The 16,911-nt window shown below is 61.5% G+C and overlaps 1 protein-coding gene across 1 annotated transcript; it reads right to left on the minus strand.

Annotated features, from left to right (window-relative positions):
* Positions 1 to 323: 323 nt before the first annotated feature.
* Tmem51 (transmembrane protein 51) lies at positions 324 to 9,017 on the minus strand. Its single transcript, XM_077109754.1, has 3 exons — positions 8,871 to 9,017; positions 7,351 to 7,873; positions 324 to 1,407 (listed from the first exon to the last, which is right to left on the minus strand). The coding sequence occupies exons 2-3, from the start codon at positions 7,686 to 7,688 to the stop codon at positions 987 to 989; spliced, it is 759 nt and encodes a 252-aa protein (XP_076965869.1). The 5' UTR covers positions 7,689 to 7,873; positions 8,871 to 9,017; the 3' UTR covers positions 324 to 986.
* Between the last annotated feature and the right edge of the window lie 7,894 nt (positions 9,018 to 16,911).

A 16,911-nucleotide genomic window follows, 5' to 3' on the forward strand; every position in this document is an offset into this window, starting at 1 on the left:
GGGAGATCGTGAGTTCAAAGCCAGCCTCAGCAATAGTGAGGTGCTCAGCAACTCAGTGAGAGCCTGTCTCTAATGAAGTACAAAATAGGGTGGGGATGAGGCTCAGTGTTGAGTGCCCCTGAGTTCAATCCCTGAAACCAAACTAGACAAGAAGAAACAGGACAAGCTGCTATGTCCACAGCACTCCTGCCTGTAGAGGTGGCCTGGGTACAGGTGACATGGGAGAGCATATGCCCGGAGCTTAGCCAGTATTGGAAGAGCTGCTAAGATAACTCAGGAGTCCAATGTCCTACATACAAAATCGTTTATTACAAAAAGCTCAGCGTGCCACATGTCAGAAGGAATCGAACACTACTGCTTCCCTCTTTAGCCACACACAGGAGAGGCTGGCAGACGGCGCCAACTAAGACCACGGTCTTCCGCAGCAGATGCTGAAGCTCCTCAGGCTCTGGGCCATCAAAACACCAACAGCATGGGGGCCTGAGAGAGCCACCCCCGGGGCTGCCCGCAAACCACCATCGCCCCCATCATGAAACAGCCCGGGTCCTTCTGGGGAAGCTGGCCAGGTGCACCCCCGACTCAGGACTCCCGTGAGGAAGCAGGTGCCACACTTGCTGTTCTTATGAACAAAACAGTCAAAGCAGAAGCAGAGCGGCCGGCCGTGTGGAACCTTCGCCAGGCATCTTTCTCTGACTCAGAAAAAAAGGAGCATGTCGCCCAGGACCCAGGGTTGGGGAAGGGCAGGGCAGATGCCCAGCCACCCCTCTTGGCGTGGTCCAGAGGGCCACCAGCGCCAGGGCAGCATCTCTTCCAGATGCACCTGCCACGCGAGCTCTGAGGAGCGTCAGCCACCACTCCCGGGACTCGGACCCCCATCCAAATGGCCGAGGGCACAGTGGCCCCTCGGCTTCTCAGCCCGGGCGAAGCGGCTGCGTCTCAGTCTGTGGCTCAGGGTGAGCCAGGAGGGACGCGGCCCCGAGGGCCGTTCAGTCGGGTGGCCGGGCGTCGGCGGCCTTCTCCTGGACCTCGTCGTACTGGGGCGGGGGAGTCAAGGGCTCGATGGAGGGGGGAGGGACATTTTTGTCCGGGAGGTTGATCCTAAAGTCTTTGAGGTGCAGCTTTTCGGATTTGATCCTCCGAACCTTCAGGGGCTTCAGGCGCTTGGCCAGTCTGGAGTTCTGCCTGGCGGGCGGGTGCCCGGCGCTGGCCTCCGCCTCGGCCCTGGTGGGGGTCGTGCCGTCCAGCCCCGTCAGGGACTCGTAGGAGGGCAGGGAGACGCTCATCCGCGGGCTCTGCTGCAGCTCGGGGCCCTCTGTGTAGTGCGCCTGCATCACCTCCTCGTAGCTGGGGACGTAGTACCTGGAGGAGGCCGCCTGGTCCTCCTCCTCCTCCTCCTCCTCCTCCTGGCTGCAAGACACGAACACACACGGTTGTGAGCGTGGGTCCCTCGAGGCCCCAGAGGGGGCTGCAGACCCTGCCAGCCTGGTGAACCACCGTGTACCGGGAGCCTTAACGCGCCACACCGACTTCATATTCCTGACTAGGGGTGGAGGGCGGTTGGGATGCCCATTTTACAGATGGAGAAATGATACATCCAGGAAATGGGAGGGCAGGAGGCAGAGGCCCACACTGAACGACTACGCAGCGTCACCTGGGTGTGGACCCCCTTGGCCTGGAAGCCTTTCTCACTGCACAATGCTTTGCGGGGCTATTTATTCCAATGCCCAGCGGGGGCCTCTGGGAAAGGCAACACAAGACTGGACGCCACAGCCTCCAATCTGTGGTTGTCCCCGGGTAGAGAAGGAACAGCTGACCGTGAACACATGCATCTCAAATTATTCTGCAAGTTCATCTCCAGGACTCGGAAGACCAGACGCTCCCCCTTCCGTCATTTGACGGGTGAAAGAGAAACCCAAGTGCTCAGGACGGGTTGGCACAGCTGACCGAGTCCTGCCAAAGCGTCTTCCAGGACCTCCCCTTGAACTTGCAGGGGATGGTGGGCAACAGACACCTCCCCGTTGGCCCCTTCTCTGGAAGGAGCTTGGGTGTGCTCACGGCTGGCGTGGGTGGGTGTGTGCGGGCGACTGGTTTTCCTCTTTTGATCTTTTCTCTATCTCCCAAGTTTTCTAGCTTCAGTAGGAGGGACAGTGAGCGGCGTGTGACTGGCCATGGGGGCCCAGTCTGTGAGGATCTTCCCGGAAGACATTCCCATTTCAATCAGTGGACTCTGCCCTCCCCGGTGTGGGTGGGCCCCTGCTGGGGGCCTGGGTAGAAGGAGGGTTGCAGCTAGCAGGAGCCTCCCTTCCCCTGCCTCCAGTTCAGGGGGGGGCATCTCACGTCCTCTCCTCCTGCCCCAGGAGTGGGCTTCCAACCAGCAGCTCCCTGGTCCTCAGGCCCTCGGACTTAGGCGGAATGAGACCACGGGCTGTCCTGGGCCTGGGCCGCTGGCTTTCTTGGGACTTCTCAGTCTCCACGGTCCCAACTGCCAGTTCCTCATAGTACATTTGCGCGCGCACACACACACACACACACACACACACAGCCATGAACAACACAACAATGTTTTGGGCAATGGCAGCGCCTGAGATGGAGGTCCCATAAGATGACGTCACCCAGTGACCCACAGCTGTCTTGGAGGTGCTCACACCATAAACTGCCTATCCCGTGGCTTTCAGGACGTGTCTGAATGCTGTGCACTGGCCCCTCCCCAGTTCTGGGGAACCCTGGCTAGGACAGCAGGGTGGTTTGTCTGGTTATTTATTTTGATACAGGGAATTGAACCCTGGGGCACTTTACCACTGAACCACAACCCAGCCCTTTTTATTTTTTGATGCAGGGTCTCACTAAGTTGCTGAGGCTGGACTCAATCTTGCAATCCTCCTGCCTCAGCCTCTAAACTGACTAGGATCACAGATACGTGCCACCACACTCAGTTATGTGTTATCTTTTATTATCAGAAAATAAGTCGGCTTTCTCCAATCTAAAAACAACTTCCCTCCTGCTATAAAGTAAGAGATGCTTATAGAAAATTCAAACAATAGAGAAAAATCTAATGAAGAAAATAAAACACCCCCAGTCCTTCCATGCAGAAAACCACGGTGAATACCCCTGTGTGTGCCTCTCCTGACCCTCTCCGAGCCCACCCCACACCTGTGATGTCACAGTCTCCCAAGATGCTGAGCTGCGGGCTGCGGTGTGGCTCCTGGTAGAGCACTTGCACGTGTGGGGCACTGGGTTCGATCCTCAGCACCACACAAAATAAAGAACATAAAGGCGTTGTGTCCATCGACAGCTAAAAACATATTTTTAAAAAGATGCTGAGTATCATCTCCTTTCTGAGGCAGATCTGGTCCCCCGTTAGCAGGTGCAGATCCGCAATGGCTGGCAGGACCGTGCTGAGGGGCCACCGAGGCGCTGCCCCTGGCGGGTGGACAACATGGCGGCCAGGGCTGCTGCTCTAGACAGGGACCTGGCAAACTTGCTGGGATGTCCCCTCCTGCGACTGTCTCCTCAGGAGCAAGTCGGGCACGGATGTGACAGCCTCATGAGCACTGCCACTCGGCATGGGGACCTCAGGAACCCGTCTGTCCACAAACCCTCGGCACCCCTCCTGCCTGCGCCCCACCTGCCTGTGCCCTGCCTTCCTGCCCCCCACCTGACTGCACCCCTCCTGCCTGCGCCCCACCTGCCTGCCCCCCACCTACCTGTACCCCACCTGCCTGCACCCCACCTGCCTGCCCCGAAACTGCCTGCGCTCCACCTGCCTGCACCTCACTAGCCTGTATCCCACCTTCTGGTACCCCACCTGCCAGCACACAACCTGCCTGTGCCCCACCATCTGGCACACCATCATCCAGCACCCCACCTGCCAGTGCCCCACCATCTGGTACCTCACCATCTGGCACCCCACCATCTGGCATCCCATCTGCCTGCATCCCACCTTCCTGTGTTCCACCATCTGGCACCCCACCTGCTGGTGCCCCACCATCCAGCACCACACCATCTGGCACCCCATAATCCGGCCCCCCACCTGCCTGCACCCCACCATCCGGCACCCCATCTGCCTGTGCTCCACCATCCAGCACCCCATCATCCGGCACCCCACCTGCCGGTGCCCTAGCTGCCTGTGCCCCACCATCCGGCACCCCACCTGCTGGCACGCCACCTGCCTGTGCTCCACCATCTTGTACCTCACTTGCCTGTGCCACACCATCTGGCACCTCACCATCTGGCACCCCGCCATCTTGTACCCCACCTGCTGGCACCCCACTTGCCGGCACCCCACTATCTTGCACCCCACCTGCTGGTGCCCCACCATCGGGCACTCCATCTGCCTGCACCCCACCTTCCTGTGCTCCACCATCCGGCATCCCACCTGCTGGCACCCCACCATCTGGCACCCCACCATCTGGCACTCCACCTGACTGCACCCCACCATCCAGTACCCCACCTTCCTGTGCTCTATTATCCGGCACCCCACCTGCCTGCCCCCCACCAGATGGCACCCCACCAGTCGGTACCCCACCTGCCTGTGCTCCACCATCCGGCACCTCATCATCCAGCACCCCACCGGCCAGCGCCCCACCTTCCTGTGCTCCACCATTTTGCACCCCACCTGCCTGCACCCCACCTGCCTGTGCTCCACCATCTGGCACCCCACCTGCCGGCACCCCACCATCAGGCATCCCACCGTCTGGCACCTCACCATCTGGCCCCCCACCTGCCAGTGCCCTGATATCCGGCACCCCACCTGCCAGTGCCCCACCTGCCTGTGCCCCACCATCTTGCACCCCACCTGTTGACACCTCGCCATCTTGCACCCCACCTGCCGGCACCCCACCAACTGGTGCCCCACCTGTCTGCACCCCACTTGCCGGCGCCCCACCTGCCTGCGCCCCACCATCCAGCACCCCACTTGCCAGTGCCCCACCATCCGGCACCTCACCATCTGGTACCCCACCATCTTGCACCCCACCTTCCTGTGCTCCACCATCTGGCAACCCACCATCTGGCTCCCCACCATCCGGCCCCCCACCTGCCTGTACCCCACCATCTGGCACCCTACCTGCCTGTGCTCCACCATCTGGCACCCCACCTGCCTGCCCCCCACCTGACAGCACCCCACCTGCCGGTGCCCCACCATCCGGCACCCCACCTGCCTGGGCCCCATCATCTTGCACCCCACCTGCCTGTGCCCCACCATCCAGCACCCCACTGGCCGGCCCCCCACCTGCCGGTGCACCACCATCCAGCACCCCATCTGCCGGCAACCCAGCTGCCTGTGCCCCACCATTCGGCATCCCACCATCCGGCACCCCACCTGCCGGCACCCCATCTGCCTGGGCCCCACCATCTTGCACCCCACTTGCCAGCACCCCACCTGCCTGCACCCCACCATCTTGCACCCCACCTGCTGACACCTCACCATCTGGCGCCCCACCTGCCGGCACCCCACCTGCCTGTACCCCACCATCTTGCACCTCACTTGTCAGTGCCCCACCATCCGGCACTTCACCATCTGGCACCCCACCATCTTGCACCCCACCTGCCTGTGATCCACCATCTGGCACCCCACCATCCGGCCCCCCACCTGCCGATGCCCTGCCATCCGGCACCCCACCTGCCGGCGCTCCACCTGCCTGTGCCCCACCATCTTGCACGCCACCTGCTAGCACCTCACTATCTTGCACCCCACCTGCCGGCACCCCGCCATCTGGCGCCCCACCATCTTGCACCCCACCTTCCTGTGCTCCACCATCCGGCAACCCACCATCTGGCTCCCCACCATCCGGCCCCCTACCTGCCTGTACCCCACCATCTGGCACCCTACCTGCCTGTACCCCACCATCTGGCACCCCACCTGCCTGCCCCCCACCTGACAGCACCCTACCGGCTGGCACCCCACCTGCCTGTGCCCCACCATCTTGCACGCCACCTGCTGGCACCTCACCTGCCAGTGCTCCACCATCCAGCACCCCACCTGCCAGCACCCCAACATCCAGCACCCCACCTGATAGCACCCCACTGGCTGGCCCCCTACCTGCCTGTGCTCCTCCATCTGGCACCCCACAATCCAGCACCCCACTGGCCGGTACCCCACCTTCCTGTGCTCCACCATCCGGCACCCCACCATCCAGCACCCCACCTACCTGCGCTCCACTCTCCGGCACCCTACCTGCGTGTGCCCCACCTGCCTGCGCTTCACCATTCAGCACCCCACCTTCCTGCACCCTACCTGCTGGCACCCCACCTGCCTGCACCCCACTAGCCGGCACCCCACCCGCCTGTGCTTCACTATCCGGCATCCCACCACCAGGCACCCCATCATCCGGGACCCCACCTGCTGGCACCCCACCTGCCTGCGCCCCACCATCCATCACCCCACGTGCCTGCACCCCACCAGCTGGCACCCTACCTGCCTGTGCTCCACCATCCAGCATCTCACCATCAGGCACCCCATCATCTGGGACCCCACCTGCTGGCACCCCACCATCCGGCACCCCACCTGCTGGCGCGTCACTTGCCTGTGCCCAATCATCTTGCACCCGACATTCCTGCACCCCACTTGGTTGCACCCCACCTTCCTTCAACGCTCCAGCCCTGGACTGTCTCCCCTGGCCAAGATGAAAGACCAGAAATAGCAAAGAGAAAACAGAGACACCTTTTTGTTTCAACTTCATGACTAAGTCCTTGAACACCTCTGCGGGTTTCTGACTGGTGGCTCATCCGTCAGGTTCGTTTGCAGGGCTCTTTTCTAACGGGGTATCAGCCTTTATCACCTGTTCCCCAACTGACCACCTATGTTCTGTTTTCACTTTTGGACTGGGGATTGAATTCAGGGGGGCTTTGCCACTGAGCCTCATCCCCAGATCTTTTGACCTTTTAGTTTGAGACAGGGGCTCACTAAATTGCCGAGGCTGGTCTCAAACTTGCGATCCTCCTGCCTCAGCCTCCTGAGTCGTTGAGATTACAGGCGTGGCCACTATACCTGGCCACCACCCACTTTTAGTACATGTCTGTGGCCTGTTAGGTCCAACGCAGTGCTGCTCCCTGACCTTTTCAATTCAGCATAAACATTCACAGCACCTTGGGGTCAGATGGACAAACAACCAATCAGGAGTCCCCCAGGGAGTCAGACTCCCAGGGGCTGTCCAACTGCAGTCCACCTGTCAGCTGTCCACACACCTGGCCTGGGAAGCCCTGCTCTAGGAGGATAAAGTTGTTTGTAAAATGAAAAGCTTTGCGGCGTCTTCCTGGGAGAGAGTGGGAAGACGAAGCCTCGGGACTAAAGGATCTGCTCCCAGGTGCGGGCAGCGGGCGTGGGCCCCTCGGGGTGGGAGTGGCCCTCACCTGTCTTCTTCCTGGGCGCGCGGCACGGCCCCCGTCTGGTGCTGGACTCGGGCCAGCTCCTCGTTCTGCCGCTGCTTCCGCTTGTCCCGGATGCTCAGGCAGATGGACAGCAGCAGCAGCATCACCCCGGCCCCGACCAGCACGTAGGCCACGGAGAAGGTCTTGCTCTTGAGGAGGCCGCTGCCCACCTCGGTCTTGTTCCCCTGCGCCGTCGGCTTCTCAGCAGTACTGAACCCGGGCACCAGGTTCCACATGGCCATGATGACCCCCAGGACCAGCATCCCCAGGCCGATGGCGGTCAGTGCGTAGTGGGAGCCGTTGGCCTTGGACTGTGCCATCCTGCCGGTGGGGGCGCGGGGTCAGGCCCAGGCCAGACCAAGAAGGAGAGAAATCAGCAGCAGCAGCAGCAGGGAAGCCCCCGGAGAGCAACGAAGAGACTCTCCAGTGCTGCTCTAGGAGGACGCAGGCCAGGCTCTCCAGGGGACTCCGGGGGACGCGGGGAGCAGCTGCGGGGAGAAGAGGCCTGCAGGGGGGACAGAGAGCGGCAGGTCAGCCTGGAGGCACCAGGGGAGCAGAGGGGCTCCGCTCTTGGAGGAGTCCAGAGGCCTTTGGAGCCACCGGGCTCTGGCTGGGCCTGGCCTTTGACGCATTCCAGATGTCCCGCGGGCTCCTGCTCCCCGTGCCAGGAGGAAGGGACCCGCCCAGCCCCAGGCAGAGAGGAAAGGCAGACCTCTCCCTGCAGGAGGCCGCGCCCAGCGGCCAGAGCGCAGGGCGTTAAGACATTTTGTGCAGTCGAATGAACCGCGGTAAAACCTCAGCTCTCTCCAGAGAAGGCAGAGGGTGGACGTAGCAGGAGTGGGCCTCGTGCATCGACCACTGCAACAGGACTCCCCGTGTTGGGGGAAGGGGGTGAATGACGTGTCCTGTCCAGGCAGCCTGCTGGGGTCTGCTCACCACCCTCAAGGGCTCCCTATTACCCTTAGAGGAAAACCCACCTCCCTAGAACAGCGCTCACGCCGCCTTCCCGGGCCCTGCCTGTCCTGCGCTGCCCTCACCCGCCCTTCTCCGCACAGCGGCCTCCACTCAGCTGCAGTTTCCCCACCACCTGGATCAGGTGCCCTAAACCCCACCAACCGCTGTGGCGCGTCTCCTCCTGGGAGCTCCTGTCCGTCTCTGAGCCCGGCCTGCAGCAGGGCTCTGGGATCTCAATGTGGAAAGAAATGACCGGAGGCTGCCCGAAGCCACCAGCAAGACCAACTCTTCTTCGGCCACATCAAGTTCCCTTTCCTTAAAGGGGACAGGGGCCTGCACGTTTCCATCTTAGTTCCTAAACCCTGTGCCCAGGAAGCAGCTCGCAGACCCTGAGCGGCAGGGAGCAGCCAGGAGGCTGCAGCCCATGACCCTGCAGGGAAGGGGACCCCCGAGGGCCCGGGGTGAGAGCCAGGAGGAGCGGGCGCCCCGCCAACCGCCCCGGCAGCCTGTGTGATGGGTCAGGGTGATTTTTATCTCCTTTTTCTTACCTGGAGAAGAACAGCTGGAAACAGAAAGATTCACGAGCTGCTTCTCCTAGAGAGAGAAACAGAGAGGTGCGTTCTTTGGGCTCCTGGTGGGTCGGTGTCCAGCGCTGCCTCAGACGTGTCCCTCTGGAGATCCTGGTCCTGCCGGGCTCCGCAGGGTCCACAGCAGCCGCTGCCCGTCCGTCTCTCGGGCTTGCTGACCTGGAGCGCCCTGTTCTGTTCAGCGGGTGCCTTTCCCTCCCTCCCAGAACCACGCAAAGAGCCAATTTGGTGCCTACAAGGTTGGGGCTACAGAGCTTCTGACGTGGCCCTGGAAAGGTGCCACCTTGGGGGGCCGCGGGGGTCCCGGCTCATTCAGACTCAACCTCCAGATCCCGGGTTGGGCCGTCCGTGGCCGCCAAGTTTGAGGGGGCCCTAGGGAGAGCCGGCAGCCTGGTGCCTGGAGTTTTAGGGGCAACCGTGAACCAGCTAAGGGAAGACCCACCTGGCACGGGTGAGGGCGCGCCTGCCGACCGCTCAGCTGCCCGGATCGAGTCAGATCCACCTGTGAAACGAAAACAGACCCAGTTTCTATGTGGACTGTGAGCATTTCCATTTTTGGGGTGCTCCTGGGGGGGCATGAGCCTTGTGGGGACTCAGAAGGGAAGGGGTGGGCAGGGGCGTGTATCAGTGGGACCCAGAGAGCCCAGACTCTGTAGCCCATGAGCAGCAGGATGGGTGACAAGAGGTGGCCAAGGGCCCCTGAGCCCTTCCGCTGTCCACCCTCAGAGCCATCAGGGGAGAGAGCAGGAGTCGCACCCAGGTCCTTTGACGGGAAAGGAGCCTGTGGCCCCTGCCAGAACCCGTGAGCCCTGCAGCCAGCCGGCCCTGGGAGGACCACATGGGGGACAGGGCAGCACAGGCCCCGGGGTGTCTGGTCACATCATTCCTAAGTGTCAGCTGTACCTTGCACGGGCTCTTGGTATCGGCTGAAATATTTCAAAACAACAGTCTCTGGAAACCTGTCAGTATCTTTCATGGCCGTGAAGGTCCCTCCTGGTTGGACGGGACACCCCCCTCTCTCATAGCTCATCTTCTGGCTCAGTGACCCTCGGTGGCTTCCATTCTGGCACTGTCACACCACACACTTCCTGCCACAGGGCCTTTGTGGTTGCTGTTGCCCTCGGCTCGAAAGTCCTCAGCTGCCTTGGGCTGGCTGCTGCTTTGCTGTCCCCGGTCCTCTTGCACCCGGCTGCTCTGGGCCCCTGCCGAGTTCCTAGGTGACATTCCCTCCCAGGGCAGTGAGCTCACTGTCTGTGACAGTCTCTTTGCTCTCTTGTTGGCTCCTTGTCACCCCCACCCTGCAAACCCCCTGAAAGAAGGTTCCCGTCCTCCTCGTTCATTGCTAAGTGGGCAGCACCCAGCCCGGTGCGCGGGGACCGTAAGAGGCACTTAATACACATTGACCAAGTGGGCAAATGGCCACCTGGCGGTCTGACTCTCCCGGAGCTCCCGTCCAGGGCGGGAGGACGTTCCGTCCAGGGCGGGGCCGAGGGGCGGCTGAGCCTCACTCTCAGGGCCCCCCCAGTCCCCAACCTTGCATCTGTATGCAAATGGCTGCCTGGCATCACGGGAGGGTGCCCCCAAACCAAATAATTCCCCTGTGGCCAGGATGGTGACCGTGCCCATCTTCCCTGGTGGGGGTGAGGTCTCAGGGGCCCCCTGGTCTTCCCCGGCAGAAGAGCCCCCAAGCCTCCTGCACCCGGGGAGCGGCTCCCTTCACCCCTCAGTCAAGGGGGCAGCTGGAGGGCTGTGCCCAGGGGGGAGTCCAGCTCCAGACGCCAAGGTCCCCCACCCCCCACCCGGGCAGGTCATTGCTCCTAGCGCACATCTGGACTGGCTCTCCATGAACAAAAGGTCAGCCCTTCCCCGCGGGGCTCTCCCGCAGGCGGAAACCCACAGAATGAACCAGAGAAGCAGCTTCGCTCACTGAACCGGGCAGAGGGTGGCACAGGGTGCAGGGGCCGAGCTCGGCCCTCCCTAAGCTCTGGGCTGGGGCCTGTGAGGTCCCCGAGCACCCAGCCCCCACTCTGTGGAGGGAGGAGGTCTGGCCTTCAGGGCTCTGGTGGCCACCAGCCCAAGCCACCAGCCCAGCCCCTCCCCCGGCACGGCGGCTCGGGACCTCTCCCCACGCAGACCTCCTCCCGCCAGGCTGCACCACCGGGAGAGGGATGCTCCGGCCAGGAGCCAGGCTGAGCCCCATTTCCATCGCAAAGGAGGGATTCAGGGAAGCCTCTGCGCCAAGTTCAGGCCTGATGGCCCCAGAGTCATGCGCTGGGGGTGGGAAGAACAGCCAGAGCCTCTGCTGCTGCCCGGTCCTGCCTGCGAGCTGGCTCCAGGCCACCCCCCACAGACCAGGGTCCAAGGGTGCCAGGTTCCAGACGCGGGGATCCTTAGACTGTGCATTTGGGAAAATGAAAAGCAGAGGAAATGTAGAGGAGCTGGGGGGGAGGCAGGACTGGGTCAGCGGGCGAGGCGGCCACAGCAGCAGTCGTCACAGTAACAGGGCACCAGCAGTCGCTGACCCCGTCCTCACACCGGCCTTCAAAGACCGACGAGCCCCACCACCTCTGAGTCTCAGAGAGGGCAAGGATTGGCTTTAGGTCACCCAGCAGCAGCAGAGGCGAGACTCATAATGGGATCTGGCTGACTTGAACTGGACCTTCTGTGTCCTGAGCCACTGCTGGGTCCTGCAAGGTGGAGCCCCGGGGGCCGGCTCCCCCTGGAGCCCCCAGCAGGACCACCTGGCGACTCGCTGGCTTTAAGCCCGGCACTGGCTCCCTCGGGCATCCGAGTTCCTGCAGGAGGAGGACGTGCGCGGCTTGTAGTCAGAAAGCTCAGAGTCATCGGTCCCAGCAGCCAGGGGACAGGAGCACAGGCGGCCACTGGGCTCCCCCTGCTCCCCAACACGAGGCCAGGTTCCTGGGGGAAGGGCAGCGAGGCCGGGCGGCTCCTCGGCCCTGGTGGCCAGTCCTGGTGGGCTTGTGCAGGGAGCTCAGCCGCCGCGTCGCCTCGGGTTTGCATTTTAACCCAGATTCTGCCACCAGCCAAGGTCACCCTAGTTCTGACTTCTTGGGGCAAACACCGTGACCAAGGGGCAGGGCCGCGCTCCTGGGGGCTGGAGGCTGCAGATCCAGGGCCCTTGGGATGGGGGGCCGGGGTTACCATCAGTGCCCGGATGTGAGGGGCTTAACGCCCAACCAGTGGCCCGGGACAGGGCGCTGGGTGACCCAGGAGCGGCCGCGTTCCCAGGCCTCCAGGGCTGATCCTGGAGATTAGGGTGCAGGCACGGCTGGTCCTGCCCATATCTGGACTGATTCTTTCCAGCCACAGAAGCCGTTCCCAGACCTTCTGCCAAGAGCACTCTGGGACGGAGCTGGCCGCCCGCCCTCTCCCACCCACGCCCACCCCGCCGCGGTGCCCGGCTCCTGCTGGCTGAGTGGCCCCCAGGCCTCCCCCAGCTCCGGCGCTGTCCTGGGGCCCCTGGTTCTTTTTCCAACTCTTACACTTTGGAATTGTAATGTTGGTGAGCGCTACACACCTAGCAAGTGCCGGGTGCCTTACATGCACTTATTACTGTTGATTACTATTTATTATCATACTAACTTTACTTACATTCTGTTTTGTTCTATTTATAAAATCTATGACGTTTTATTTTTTATGTATTCACTTCTACTTATTCATAACTCTGGATCTTATTTCTTTAATATCAACATAATTTAATTGATTGCCATTCATTACCATGCTTCAATTTTCCGAGTACCCTGTGACAAACTTTTTAGAATCATCCTCAATTTACAAAGGAATAGTTTCAAGTTCAGAGAAGTTCAGCATCCGGCTCAAAGTCACACAGCAAAGGGCACCGCAGAGATTCAAGTTAGACACGTCTGACTCCAGAGCTAGCCCACCCCACCCCACGCCTCCCCGTCGCCCCACTGCAGGGAAAGCCCCCTCCCCAGGCTCCGGCCTGGAACCCCTCCCCGCAGGTCCACTTCAGACTGTGCAGCGGGTGAAAGGCCTCCTTCCCTCAGCGTCCTTTCTCCTTCATAAAACCGGGCTCTCCGTGAGTCACTGTGGCCCTGCCGCCTGATACCATCTGGATGGGCTGTAAATAATTGATGCTGGGATGTTTAATCATCAAGCTGGAGTCGAGGTTGCGGCGGGGTGGCCTGGAGGACAGGGCGGGGGTCATGACCTGAGACCATTTGCTGGGGCCCCCGGACCAGGGCAGCGACGGGGGCTGCGACCACAGAACTTCGTTCTGTTACCTTCCCCGGCTGAAGGCCCGAGACCATGGCGTTGCAGTGGCCCTGGGTCTCCACGGCCCCCTCCGGGGGTGTCTGTCTTCTCACAGGGACAGCCGTCAGTGCGCAGCAGGGACCCCCCCCATGGCCTCCCTGCAGGGCCCGTCTCCAAACCCAGCTCCCTCCAGGGCTTCGGTGGGTGAGTTGGGGACACAATCCAGCGCCTGCCGTGGGGTGGTCAAACAGGAGCTGCCCCTGACCGAGGGCTTAGGAGCCCGCAGCCTGCCCAGGGCCTGCCCCCTCCCTCCCCTGCCACCGTCTCTGCAGAGGCCCAGGTCAGCCCCAGGGATCACTCAGGCCACCGTGTGGCCCCTGGGGGCTGAGGAGCCCAGGTTTCACCCTGGCAGATGGCAGGTGCCAACACCTGGGGGCGCCGCGGGGAAGGGTGGCTTCAGATTCTCCCAGGACACCCGCTCCCCAGGTGGTAAGCCTCCTGGGGGGACACGCCACACCCCGTGGCCTGTCACTGTGGATGTCACCTGCTCCTGGGCAGGACCCAGGGGCCTCCGTGGCCTGGGTGGCTGCCCTGTCTCTGCCACTTGTCTGTGAACACCCCAAGACCAGCTGCCCGGCGAGGCCAGCTCACCCCAAGCACAGGGCCCCCATGGCTGCTTCTGCCTGTGCCTGAGGCAGAGGAAGACCAGGGTCACCGGGCGCTACTTCCTTAATTGACCAGAAGGGAGGTCCCCAGACCCACTTTCCCTCCTTCACGGTCAGGACATTGAAGCTCAGCTTCCCGCCTCTCAGACAGGCAGCCCTGCTCAGCTTCTTGGGCACCAGCTAGCGATTCCACATGACAATGGATATAAGCAGAAGTGTAGGGGTGAAGGGACATTCAGAAAGAGTTCTTACAGGGAAAGCACACATCTCCTCCCTCCCCCTTCCTCTTTCCTACTGGCAGTAGTGTAGATGTGAGGGCAGGAACTTAAGCAGCCATGCTGGAGCATGAGGTAAAGTATGGCAGAGCAAAACAGATAAGCCCAGGTCTCTGATGATCACAGAGAAGTTCTTCCAGTGCTAGACTGCTGACCTCTGGATCCCACCTACATGAGCGAGAAATAAACACGTATCTTATTGAATCTACTTTTTTTTTTAAATTGTTGTCACCTAAATGCACCCAAGCCTGGTAAATAGTAACATGGCACTGTGATTATGTATAACAGCTACGTCAAGGACAGTGTTGAGAGATTGACCTAAGTGGGTTTATTCAATGGCCATAAGAACCCCAAGAGCCAGAGGGTATTGCCCCATTCTATGATGAGAAACCCGGGGTCTTGCTCTAAACCAGCGTCTCTATCTATCATCTTGCCACAAAGAAAAGATAACAAGGGGGCAGATGCTTACGGTGGCCCAGGGTCCCTGCTTCCTGGCGTCCCTGCCCTTGTGCGGCCCCTCCCCTGAGTGGGGGCAGGAACTGTGGCCTCTGGTCAGGGTGATGGACAAGGGTGGTTATGTCCATGGGCTCAGGTGGCATCAGAGAGGACTGACAGAGCCAAGGCCACTTGGGAGGAGACCATTTGGCAGGGACCTGGAGCAGGTTCCCCCTGACCAGGTGCAGGACGGCGAAGCCCTCGGTGCCACACTGCGAGGTGGAATCTGCCGAGAGCCACGAGACCTCAGGTGAGAAGCCGGCGGAGGCTCCCGACCCCACGGCTGCAGAGGCCGGAGGAAGCCCGTGAGCCACCCGGAAAGGCACGCGGGAGCCAGGTGGCCCTGGGGACTCAGGGAAAGGAGGTCAGGTGTGTGGAGGACCGGCAGGTGAGGTCCAGGACTCCGCCACAAGCTCAGTTCGTGAGCTGTGCCCTGTACCCCTCAGAACCTCAGTTTCCTCATCTGTCAAACAGCAATAATGACTTTAAAAATAGTAATAATAGAAAATAACTGAGAAAGCAGAATACACCTGGCCGTCTGCATCCTTGGATTTTACATCTGTGGATTCAACCAACTGCGGACCAAAAGCACTCGGGGGTGGGGGGGAATTAGCGTCTGTCGTGAACACCGACAGACTTTCCCTGTCATTATTCCCTGATGACCACGTCCAGACCCCTCACACTGCATGGCTGTAAGTAACCCGGAGACGACGTAGGTCCACAGGAGGATGCACGTCGGTCATGTGCAAACACAACACCATGTGCATTGGGGCCTGAGCGTCCTTGGGTTTTGGCATCCACTAGGAGCCCTGGAACCCACCCCCTGCAGACAGCAAGGGCGACTGTAAACAGAAGGTGCCCATACATGGAGCGCAGGCGTCCGAGAGGACCCTGCGGCTGACCCGCCCACCAGCACTCCGTCTGTAGGAAGCAGCGCCCGGCTTCTGTCCTCCAGGGTCTCCCCACTCTCCACCCAGGACAGGGACCTGTCACTAGGCCCAGGGGTGGGCACAGGCTGCGCCTGGCCGGTCAGGGCTTCCACGCTCCGGGGCTCAGGGGTGAGCCAAGGACAGGGAGGGAGCCCAGAAGCCAGGGAGCTTCACTTGGCATCTCAGCGCCTCAGTGGGCGGCTGAGGCCAGGCTGCTCTCTGCACATGCGCCTCCCTCAGGAGCAGGCCCAGGGCTGGGGGGGCACAGCTGCCTCCGAGCAGATAAGGACAGCAAGGAGCCGGGCCAGAGGAGGGTGAGCTCTGATGAGATGGCTTAAAACCTAGATCCAGCCGGGCCTGAAGCCAACTCCTGGAAGTGGTCAGAGCTGGCTCTGATCAGAGCTGCACAAGCCCCCAGGGGCCAAGGTGCTGAAGCGATGGAGGGACTTAACCTTATGTGCACACTCTGTCCCCACATTTCCCGTATCCCTTTAACCCAGGAAATGTCGGAACACGGCTTTGGGAATGGTGTGGCTGGCAGGTGTGGGTGGCAGGACTGGGTGGCGGGTGCAGCTCCCAGTCGGGAGGGGCTTGATTTAACCAGATGAAGTCCTGCCTGCCCATCTCCGTGGCGCGCCGGTCCACTGTCCTCTCTCCGTCAAACACCCGCACGCCCCACTTTGTGGTGACTGTCACTGCCCATTCCTGAGGTGTAAACCCCCATCATAACCACCGTCAAGCTACCACGTGGGTCCCTGAGCCCTGGGCTGGGAGCAGAGGTGCAGGGCCGGCTCTCGGGACGTGGACACACCAGCACTAGTGCGTCACCCTGTCTTCTTTGCCTGAGTCCTGGGCCCAAGCAGAGAGAGGAGCATGTCCACCTTCCAGGTCTCTGAGGACACCACATGATTCCCACACTCAACGTCTCAGGTAAGAAGCTCGGGCAGCGTCACTCCCAGAGCCACGTCCCCCAGGATCCTCCCCCGCAGGGCTGAGGCTGGTGGCCAGCAGCAACCTCGGGAGGAGCCGGGCTCTGCGCTCAGGCCGCCAGAGTTCGGAATCAGGCTCAGGACCCTCCGTCTGCGTGACCTGGGCAGGTCCCTCCCCGGGTCTCGGAAGGAGGTGACGTGGGGACTGGGGATGTTTTACATCAGACACCAGCAGAGCCGGGCTCAGGAGGCGCGGAGGGGTCAGAGAAGGAGCTAGAACGTTCTGGGGAAGAAGGGCACAAGGGGTTCTGTGGAAATAACCGGAAGAGGATGACCCAGGAGGGGACAGGAGAGTGTCCAGGGAAAGGAGGGGAACCGGGGAAGGCAGAGAACACAACGGCGCCGGCTGCAAACTGAGGGCAGAGCCCAAAGCACAAGGGGCTGGCGCACTGGAGAGAGGCGGAGGAGAGACA

This window comes from Callospermophilus lateralis, chromosome 7 (genome assembly GCF_048772815.1).
Source record: "Callospermophilus lateralis isolate mCalLat2 chromosome 7, mCalLat2.hap1, whole genome shotgun sequence".
Taxonomy (NCBI): domain Eukaryota; kingdom Metazoa; phylum Chordata; class Mammalia; order Rodentia; family Sciuridae; genus Callospermophilus; species Callospermophilus lateralis.

Bases quoted from the DNA above. Each gene is read 5' to 3' on its own strand.
- Tmem51 (XM_077109754.1), bottom strand. From the start codon at position 7,688: ATGGCACAGTCCAAGGCCAACGGCTCCCACTACGCACTGACCGCCATC. The intron at 1,408-7,350 runs GTGAGGGCCACT...CGTGTCTTGCAG, and splicing joins CGCGCCCAGGAAGAAGACAG to CCAGGAGGAGGAGGAGGAGG.